This window comes from Stegostoma tigrinum, chromosome 16 (genome assembly GCF_030684315.1).
Source record: "Stegostoma tigrinum isolate sSteTig4 chromosome 16, sSteTig4.hap1, whole genome shotgun sequence".
Lineage (NCBI taxonomy): Eukaryota > Metazoa > Chordata > Chondrichthyes > Orectolobiformes > Stegostomatidae > Stegostoma > Stegostoma tigrinum.
The window spans coordinates 42,049,914-42,060,845 of NC_081369.1; the positions used below are offsets into that span (position 1 = coordinate 42,049,914).

A 10,932-nucleotide genomic window follows, 5' to 3' on the forward strand; every position below is an offset into this window, starting at 1 on the left:
TACTTCATTTAAAAAATGTAATCTTGATTAAACAGTACTACTCTGAAGAAATTCATCTTGGCTTTCTTTAATTAATCCACATCTGTCTAAATGACTGCAAATATAGCTTGAAAGTATTATTTCTAAAGACATTCTTGCCACTTTGAAGGACAAGGACAGCAGATCATAAGAAAACCACCACTTTCAAGCCCTCTTTCAAGCCATACATCATCCTGACTTGGAGCCATGACACCATTCATTCACTCGCTGGGTTAAAATCCACATCATCCCTCCCTTAGGGCACTTTTGGGGTACCTATACTCCATGGACTTCCTCAATTTAAGAAAACAATTTATCACCACATTCTCAAGGTAGTTTTAGATGGGTAATAAATTCTCGTCAAGACAGTAACTCCCCCTTCCCGGTTTAATTATCTCTTAAAATTACTTGCCACTTGTCAGCCTGAACGTGTGTTTTTCAAGTCAACAGTTAGATATAGACACTCATATTTGAAGAGTAGTTTCCTCTTTCTTTTTTCAATGCCAGGTGTGCAGTAACATAACAAAATCATCCTCCTAGAGGAGGATCAAGCCATTGGCATGCAGATGCCATTGAATGTACACAGGTTATGAGGCAGGAGGTAACTAGCTCAATGGGGGCATTGTTGTCAAGGTGCTGCATGGCCTTAAGTAGTGGTGGGGGAGGTGGGGGGCGTGCAGGTAAGGCTTTCTGACACAATTGGGAGTTTACTTGAACACAGCAGCAAAATGACAATGGGAGCCTCACTCTTAGATTTCACTACAATGGCAATGAAGAGCAGCATAAGCCGTGGAAAGGACAGAGCCCTGGATGTGAGGATTTTGTAAATCAGAAATAACACTTAAATAATGTAATCCCTTGCACCTTCACCCAGTTGAGTGGATCTGTATGTCTTGCATTGTCTGAAGGGTTTGCCTTCAGCTGTCTGTCTTTCACCTGCTTACTCGGGTATTTATCATCCAGTACCACCCTATCCAGCTACATGCCAAGACCTGTGCAAGTAATGGTATCTCCACTGGTTGAATGCATGCATTGACGATTTGACAGTACTTGATTTGACAGTTAGTGCTTGTTCTTGTGGAGTCACAGGAATCTGTCCTTCCCCCTCAAAATTTCAAACCGTGGAATAAATAAGGGGATTGGAGAACCAGCTTTTAAGATAAGAAGCTTCCACTGTGCTGGTTGTGCTGGGTCTTTGGCGGTACGCGCTGCATTCTCATTGTCTACACGTTGCAGTATCGAATTCCCCCCTCTAATAAGGATCAGACCCAAAAGAACTGTAGATTCTGTAAATCAGAAACAAAAATATAAATTTCTGGAAAAGTTCAGCGGGTCTGGTAGCATCTGTAGAGAGAAATAAGAGTTAACATTTGAGGTCGAGTGACCCTTCCTCAGAACTAATAGTGGTACCCAGCTCATTTTCTTTCTAAACATCTGGACAATCTCCATTCCTCCCCCTCCGTGCCAGTTGCATTGTGTAGGTTTGGCAATTTTCCTCCAGTTGGTGCCTTTTCTTAGGCATTATGGGCCCTTGAATGAGTTGGCTGTCATGAGGGCCTGGTATTATGTTCATCTTGCCAGAAGAATAAGTTTATTGAATCTTTTCCAGTGCTGGACCCAGTTTCCTCTGATCAAATTTCATCAGCTCATTCTCTTAGTCACCTCTGTCTGTGCCTGCTTTTCCGCATGAGGGTGTCAGTCAATTCCAGAATTGAAAATTGTAATTCTTTGAACCCAGATAAGAAGGGGGTAAAATGTATAGATTTAAAGTAAATGTTTTATTCCCTTAATGTTGATATAGACGACGTAGATGTACATTATGGGTCAGAAGTCCTCGGGTGTGATTTGTCTTTGCTGAATTAATTGATCTAGAAATATGCCTCAACTATTAGAATTCATTGCTCAAGGAGGGTGCACTTGTGGATATCTGGTGTGATATACTATATTCTCTCGCTCGCGCTCTCTCCCCCAAAAAAATTCAATTCATCTACCAATTTACTGTGTCTAGACTTAGCTATAACAAATGGCCACTTCAAGGTTTGCTTTATTGCGATAAAAATGTATCATTTTTATAAATATTAGATTGAATTGCTATGCTGATGAAAGTCACTGAGGATCAGTAATGCTCAGCCGTTTTGACATCATCTTTGAAATGACCTGTACTCATGAATATTTTCCCTTTAAGCCTTGTTTTACCTGTTCTGTGGTGCAATTGGTGAATGAGAAACTAACTTTCTGGCCTAGCTCGACCAAGCCTTTAAATATAGTACTTATTATGTTATGTCAAATCTAGTCATGAGAATCTTTCTAATTTGCACTCTTTTAAATTCACGTTTTAGAAATGGACGGTTGAAGAAAGTGAATGGATTAAACAGGGTGTAAAAAAGTTTGGATTAGGAAATTGGCAGAAGATCCTAAAACATTACCCATTTTGTGATCGCACTGGTGTCATGATTAAAGATCGATGGCGAACAATGCAAAAGCTTGGAATGACTTAAAAGACAATATTGAACTTTATAAACATTTGCCCTTGTTATATTATGTGATGTGCAAAACCTATTCGCCTTGTACTGTACAAGAATACTGACTGCCTACTTAAAATTAGATTGCGATGAAAGCCAGGCCTTTTTCTATTGGAATTGGTGCCCTCACATACTCTTCCTTGCATTCAAGAAGTATGGTTTTGTGGAAATTTTTACCTTTGTGTTCAGTAGGTGATTTGAAGAATTAAGCTAGTTTTTATTATTTCCAGTGAAATATTTAGTCTTTGTTCTTTATGTTTGCTTTAATATTGTGAATTGAATTTGGCTCATAATACTTCACATGCAATTGTACACAATAGTCTGACATTTAAAGAATAATTGTAAGACAATAAAAAGTGCAAACTTCCCCACTAACCTCCCTGTAATCTTTGGACACTAGTCATTTTCTATAGATAAATATCAACATGATCTCCAGCATAAGTAAAAACCCAGCAGTGCAACCTCAGGCCCAGATTTATACAAATTTGATTTTTTTTTTAACAAATTCATTCTGACTTGGAACATGGGAAGTCTTGTGATGGTTGGCTTGAATTATTTGATCTGGAAGCAGTCTTGTCATTAGTTGTGGAGTGAAGGATTTGCCACATCATAATGGTTGGCACTGCTGGTGAAGAAATTTAATTTTTATGAACCATATCCACTTTGCAATGACTTATTGCAGCTTTTGCGCAGCTCTGTTTTACTACATAACACAATAGTGCTAGATGCATTAGGTAACACATTTCCATTATTAGTTTTAGACTTGATTGGGAGACATCAAGTGATTATGATTTCATCACCTGCTACAGGAAACCTACAAAATACTATGGTGATTCTGGGAAAAACTAGATAATTAAGTCAAATTCATAATTTTACTGCATGTTCTGGAGTTTGCCAGCATTTTTATCAAGGCCATATTATGGCATTCTGTCCATCTTTCCATAAAAATCATAAATCAGTGACCTTGTTCATCTCTTTAAGGACAGTAAAGTAGCAACCACTTTTAAATTCCATTTTTTTAAATAGTTGTGGTAAAGCGGGTACTGTATGTCTCACTTTATTGTGTGGATTGCAGATAGTTTTAATCATGCCAGTACTCTGCAGGAATTGCAAAAATGTACAAATAGCAGTTAGCTGCCTTACTACTTTTTTAAGCTTCCAATTTATGAAACTAATAGTTATCTTTTGCACAATTATGGCAATGCAGATAAGAATACTTCAAAAATTTCTATAATTTAGCATTGCTTATTTCAAAACATTGTGATTTTTAACTAAAACCTGTATCGTCCACTTGTATGGTATCTATATCTGCCTGAAAGATTGTTTCTGATCTTTGTAGTGGAAATGTGGAAATCTTAATTTGATTTTTCATTGAAATTTCACAGTTTAGAATTTTTTTAAAAATGCATTGCTGGACACGTAACTCATCCAAGATGCACCGTTTTCACCATTTTTTTTTCAGTGCAATGAAAGGATTTAGGCACTCAATTTTTCCACCCCATAATCTGTTACAGATAACTTTGTTTCCAATTATTAAACTACCTTTTCAATATTGTTTGCTATTCACCTGCTTGGAAACACATTAAAAACAAATTATATATCTTCACATTGCTGATGTATGCCTCTACTTCTGTGTTTGTTGAATTGGTGGGAATTTGATATGATGTTCAAAATGATAAAAGGAAGGTAAAATAAAGTGGTTGTTTTTACATAGAGATAACACTGTGGGGCTGGATAAACACAGCAGGCCAAGCAGGAAAGTTTGACGTTTTAGGTCGGGGCCCTTCTTCAGAAATGGGGGAGGGGAAGGGGATTCTGAAATAAATAGGGAGATGGGGGAGGCGGATAAAAGAGAAGATAGTATGAGAGGAGAACGATACCACAATATTCTCAAGCTGTGATGCTAGTGAATGGAAGATAACAAAGTGTGGGGCTGGATGAAAACAGCAGGCCAAGCAGCATCAGAGGAGCAGGAAAGTTTGACGTTTCGGGTCGGGGCCCTTCATCAGAAAAGGGGGATGGGGACAGGATTCTGAAATAAATGGGGAGAGAGGGGAGGCGGACTGAAGATGGCCAGAGGAGAAAATAGGTGGAGAGGAGAGTATGGGTGGGGAAGTAGGGAGGGGATAGTCAGTCTGGGGAGGACTGACAGGTCAAGGGGGCGGGATGAGGTTAGTAGGTAGGAAATGGAGGTGCAGCTTGAGGTGAGAGCAAGAACAGGTTAGGCAGGCTGGGACAAGCAGGGCTGGCTTTGGGATGTAGTTGGGGGAGGGGAGATTTTGAAGCTGGTGAAGTCCACATTGATGCCATTGGGCTGCAGGGTTCCCAAGCGGAATATGAGTTGCTGTTCCCGCAACCTACAGGTGGCATCGTTATGGCACTGCAGAAGGCCCAGGATGGGCATATTGTCTGAGGAATGGGAGGGGGAGTTGAAATTGTTTGCGACTGGGAGGTGCAGTTGTTTACTGCGAACTGCGAGTAGGTGTTCTGCAAAGCGGTCCGCGAGCCTCTGTTTGGTTTCCCCAACTCTCTTTCCCCCCCCCCCCCCACCCCCGGACAGTGGTTGAGAACGTCCTCGACCGTGTTTTCCGCACCTCATCCCTCACACCCTACCCTCACAATAACCGCCCCAAGAGAATCCCCCAGTCCTCACATACCACCCCACCAACCTCCGGATACAACGCATCATCCTCCGACACTTCTGCCATCTACAATCCAACCCCACCACCAAAGAAATTTTTCCCACCCCACCCTTGTCTGCCTTCCAGAGGGACCATACTCTCCGCGACTCCCTTGTTCGCTCCACACTGTCCTCCAACCCCACCACACCCGGCACCTTCCCCTGCAACCGCAGCAAGTGCTACACCTGCCCCCACACCACCTCCCTCACCCCCAACCCAGGCCCCAAGCTGACTTTCCACATCAAGCAGATGTTCACCTGCACATCTGCCAATGTGGTACACTGCTTCTGCTGTACATGGTGTGGCTCCCTCTACATTGGGGAAACCAAGGAGAGGGTTGCAGAACACCTATGCTCAGTTTGCAGTAAACAACTGCACCTCCCAGTCGCAAACAATTTCAACTCCCCCTCCCATTCCTCACACAATATGTCCATTCTGGGCCTTCTGCAGTGCCATAACGATGCCACCCGTAGGTTGCAGGAACAGCAACTCATATACAGCAACTCATATTCTGCTTGGGAACCCTGCAGTCCAATGACATCAACGTGGATTTCACGAGCTTCAAAACTCTTTCCACCCACGCCCCACCCCCGCCAACTACATCCCAAAACCAGCTCAGCTCGCGAGTTTTGAGAAGATTTGTAGCTCAGGTTGAGGTTCTGGATGTAAGTTTGCTCGCTGAGCTGGAAGGTTAGTTTTCAGACATTTCGTCACCATTCTAGGTAAAATCATCAGTGAGCCTCCGATGAAGCGCTGGTGTTATGTCCCACTTTCTATTTATGTGTTTAGGTTTCCTTGGATTGGTGATGTCATTTCCTTTTTTTTTCTGAGGGTGGTAGATGGGCTCCAAATCAATGTGTTTGTTGATGGAGTTCCGGTTGGTATGCCATGTATGCCATGCTTCTAGGAATTCTCATGCGTGTCTCTGTTTGGCTTGTCCTAGGATGGATGTGTTGTCCCAATCCAGTCCAGCTCGTCCCAGCCTGCCTAACCTGTTCTTCCTCTCACCTATCCCCCTCCTCCCACCTCAAGCCGCACGTCAATTTCCTACCTACTAACATCATCCCGCCCCCTTGACCTGACAGTCCTCCCCAGACTGACCTACCCCTTCCTACCTCCCCACCCATATTCTCCTCTCTACCTATTTTCTCCTCTGTCCATCTTCAGTCTGCCTCTCCCTCTCTCCCCATTTATTTCAGAATCCTGTCCCCATCCCCCTTTTCCGATGAAGGCTCTAGACCCGAAATGTCAGCTTTTGTGCTCCTGAAATGCTGCTTGGCCTGCTGTGTTCATCCAGCTCCACACTTTGTTATCTTGGATTCTCCAGCATCTGCAGTTCCCATTATCTCTGATGCTAGTGAATGGAACTGTTTTCTTATTCAATTTTCATATTTGTCAAATATATTTAGATCAGTAGTATAGCGTTATATCGCTAACAATGTGTTAGAGAATCAAACAAATTTTAAGATAATGACAATTTACCCTAGTTAGATCAAATCACGTTTAATAAAATTAAGCTGTGAAGTGTGATAAATATTAAATAACAATGGAAAGAAAAACCTTTCAGTCTTGTTTTAGTTTATAAGTTGAGCTTTTTTTCTTTAAAAGGAAAGATTTATGATGGATCTGAAAATTAAAAAATCTTGCCTCCACTGAATGAAGTTTATTCAGTGTTATACACGTTGGAAGGTACAATTGACTGCAGTAACAAATTGAGACAACTTGGAGTTCTCAAATCAAGGATTCTTGCACATTATGGATATAACATTTTGATAATTGAAAACAATGGATGTTGTATTTTAATTTCAAGTGTTATGCTTCATAAAACCCTGAGCTCTAGAAGCGAAACTAAGTCAATCAGCCTACAGTCTGCTCCACCATGGTTGATATCTTTATCAGCCCTATTCTCCTACCTTCTCCCTTCTCCCTGTAACCTTGATCCCCTTACTAATCAAGAACCTATCTATCTCTGTCTTAAATACATTCAATGACTTGGCCTCCATAGCCATCTGCAGCAATAAGTTCCACAGAGTTCTCTGGTTGAAGGAATTCCTCCTCCCTGTCACTTTTAAAGGGTCATCTCTTCAGCCTGAGGCTGTGTCCCTCAGCCTCTCCCAGTGGAAGCATCTTCTCCATTTCCACTCTATCCAGGCCTCTCAGTATCCTGTATATTTCGATCAGATCACCCCTCATCCTGCCAAATTCCATCGAGTACAAACCTGGAGTTTTTGAACATGCCTTATGTGACAAGCCCTTCATCCTGGAATCATTCTTGTAAACGTCCTCTGGACCCCTTCTAACTCCAGCACATCTTTCCTTACAGGGCCCAAAGTGCTCATAATACTCCAAAATATGGTCTGACCCGAGCATTAGCAGTAAATCTGTTCTTGTTTTCTAACCCTCTCAAAATGAATACTAACATTGCATTTGCCTTACTAATGGCCAACTGAACATGCATATTAACCTTAAAAGAATTCTGAACTAGGACTCCAAAGTCCCTTTGTGCTTCAATTTCCAAAGGTTTTACCTGTTTAAAACATGCTATATGCCTACCAAACTCTATAACCTCACATTTTGCCACATTGTATTCCATCCGTCACTTCTTTGCCCACTCAACTAGCACGTCCAAGTCCTCCTTCAGCCTCCTCACTTTCTCAACACTACTAGTCTCTCCACTTATCTTTGTGTCATCTGCAAATGTGACAACAATGCCCTCGATTCCTTCGCCCAGATCATCCATGTGTAACATGAATAACTGTAGTCCCACCACTGACCCCTGCGGAGCTGTACTAGTCATTGGCTTCCATCCTGATAAAGACTTCTTTATCCCCACTATTTGCCTCCTGCCAGTCTTCTATGCATGCCAGTACCTTGCCTCTAACATCATGGGCTCTTACCTTATTTAGCAGCCTTCTGTGTGGCACCTTGTCAAAGGCCTTCAGGAAATCCAAATAGATTATGTCCAATTTGGCTGCCTTTGTCAAGCTTGCTGATTTTTCCTCCTCAAAGAATTCTAACATTTGTCAGGCATGATTTCCCCTTGACTAAGTTGTGTTGACCCCATCCTTTGTTACTATATGCTTCCAAATAGCCTGCAATTTCATCCCTAATAATGGAGTCTAAAATCTTATCAATGACAAAGAACAGGCTAACTAATCTGTAATTTCCTTTCTTCTGCTTCCCTCTCTCCTTAAGCAGGGGTGTGACATTAACCACTTTCTAGTCCTCTGGACACTCCCCAACTCCAGTGATTCCTGAAGGATCACTGCCAATGCCTCTACAATCTCCTTAGCAATGACTGTCAGAACTGTGGGTTGTAGTCCATCTGAGTCATTTATCTGCCTTCAGATTTTTCAGCTTCCCCAGCAACTTCTCCTTAGTGTTGGCTACTACATTGACCTCTGCCCCCTGATTCTAATGAAGTTCTGATATGTTGCTGGTGTCCTACACTGTGAAAACTGTTGCAAAGTATCTGTTCAGTTCCACTGCCATTTTTGTTACCCATTACTACTATACTGGCTTCATTCTCCTAGCAGTCCAGCATCCACCCTAGTCTCTCTCTTATCTTTTGGATATCTTCTTAAAAAAAATCTCTTGCAATCTTCTTTTATATTACTCTCATTTTATCTTCTCCCTTCTTATTGCTTTTTTCATCAACTGGTGCCTTCTAAAAATTATTGTGGCCTTGGCGAATGTATTACTTATACAAAATCACAGGCATTAGTTCCGAACCTAGTTCTCAACCCTTTCCATTAGATTTTCTGGAAGTAAACTACAATGTGCCTATTGAGCAGTAAAGTGAAAAGGAAAATCAGAATCAACCTCTTTTCTGCACCCCCCCCCCCCCCCCCCCCCACACACACACAACTGGATTTGTGCTCCCCCACCCCATTGTAAAAGCCTATCACCTACATGGAACCAAATTGCCTGATGATTGCTTTGTCTTGGAGTCATTAGAGGTTCTTTGGTACGTTGAGTCTGCACCAAACAAAAACAACCACTGAACTATTCTAACCCCAAATCCAGTATCTTTTCCTTCCTCTTTCTTCATTTTGTTATCTTCACACATTCTCTTCTATGCATGCACTGCCTCCTTCCTTCCTTCCAAACCTGATCCTTTATCCATCCTTTCGTCTCCTGTCTTACTCCCTTTGCCTTTACTGTTTTTCTCCATTTTACTTCCATTGGCTGGCTTCCACTTACTGTCCTTTGCCCCCAGTCGTCGTCCTCCCTGCTGTCTCCCACAATTATTTATAGCCCCCTCTCTGCATCTTTGTTTCCTCCTTGTCTCTTTCCCCCTTTTGCCGCACTAATTTTCTTCCCATCTCCCTTGAAAATAGTCATTTATGTAGACTTCATAGTCTATATACAGGTCTGTCATCTCATTCAAGTAGCTAAACATCTTGTGTGACTCTCCACAATGTTGGAATGGCCTTGCTTCAAACAAGATCAAATGAAACTTCGTGACCGAGATCAATTTGAGAACTCTATGGTGGCAAGGTTAATTAGCCACAGGTCAGTTGTAACTTTCCATGTGTGCAATGCTGAATAAATGCAGGCCAGCAGAGGGCAAAATTGTTCACTTTCCAGATATGTCCTACATATTTTCCTTTAAAAATATAGTGAAGCCAAACTTTTGAACCAAAACATGGCTAAGTATTTTTAAGATAGTGATTTAATATTTCCCAACCCAGTACCTTAAATTTAATTCAATGGCAGTTGAATTAATTCCATCACTGCAAATTTTCCTTGTCTCCATTTTATGGTTCATTCACCTAACTTAAATCACTGAAAAGATGGGATGGAATGGGAGAGAAGTAGGATAATTTCCCCCTTTTGTCATCTCTCCGATGACTACAAGATGATGTATTTTAGAGTAGTGTTTTAATTATGTTTACACTGACTTTACAGAACAGACACAAAACAAGGGAAATGATAAATGTTTTCTCAATCTCATTCTTCACACACACCAAATGTACAAACACGTACAATAGATAATTTCTTAAGATGTTGCATGCATTTACAGTGATAACAGAAGAAAAAGAAACAAGTCACTTGATTACATAGCCCCTGGGGTGGTAGTTAGAATGTTGTACATTTGAAGGTTATTTTTCTTGGATCACTAGAGACAATGGTTATTTAAATGAAGTTGTAACTGAGCTCATACAGTGAAGAAATAAAATCTTGTAGGTAAAACAAATAAGTCTCTCTACTTTGCCTGGAGTGACTTTTAAGAAAGCGTCCTCCCTGGTGTTGAGTGAGAGATGGCTTCCTTCTTGCCTATAGATCCCACACTGGCCTGCTAGGCTGTCCTGGTTGATTAAGATGCGAACTCTTTCTCCAGCCTTTCAGTCATAGGATGACGGTATCATGTATTTTATCATCCCCACAATGGGTTGAAGCTAATGTAATTGATACGAAGTTCAGGTAACATTTGATATTGTATCAAACTATGCCTTTGTGTGAAGTCACGTCATGACGCTGGCACGTTTTGGAGCTATTATGGTTTTTATGGCTCTTCTATTAATATGGTGAGAGGTGACAAATTAGCAGTTGGGAAGGACATTTTCATTTTAAATTACTTCTCAGGAATACATGCAGAAAGGGGCAGCACGATAGCTCAGTGGTTAGCACTGCTGTCTCACAGCATCAGGGACCCGGGTTCAATTCCAGCCTTGGCAACTGTCTGTGTGGAGTTTGCACATTCTCCC

The 10,932-nt window shown here is 41.5% G+C and overlaps 1 protein-coding gene across 1 annotated transcript in view; it reads left to right on the forward strand.

Moving 5' to 3' along the window:
* terfa (telomeric repeat binding factor a) overlaps nucleotides 1-4,146 on the forward strand; it is a 35,372-nt gene extending 31,226 nt beyond the window's left edge. The window contains exon 10 of the mRNA XM_048546469.2: nucleotides 2,358-4,146. Within this exon, the coding sequence (XP_048402426.1) occupies nucleotides 2,358-2,516 (159 nt within the window). The 3' untranslated portion in view covers nucleotides 2,517-4,146. The remainder of the gene's footprint in view (nucleotides 1-2,357) is intronic.
* The last annotated feature ends 6,786 nt before the right edge of the window (nucleotides 4,147-10,932 follow it).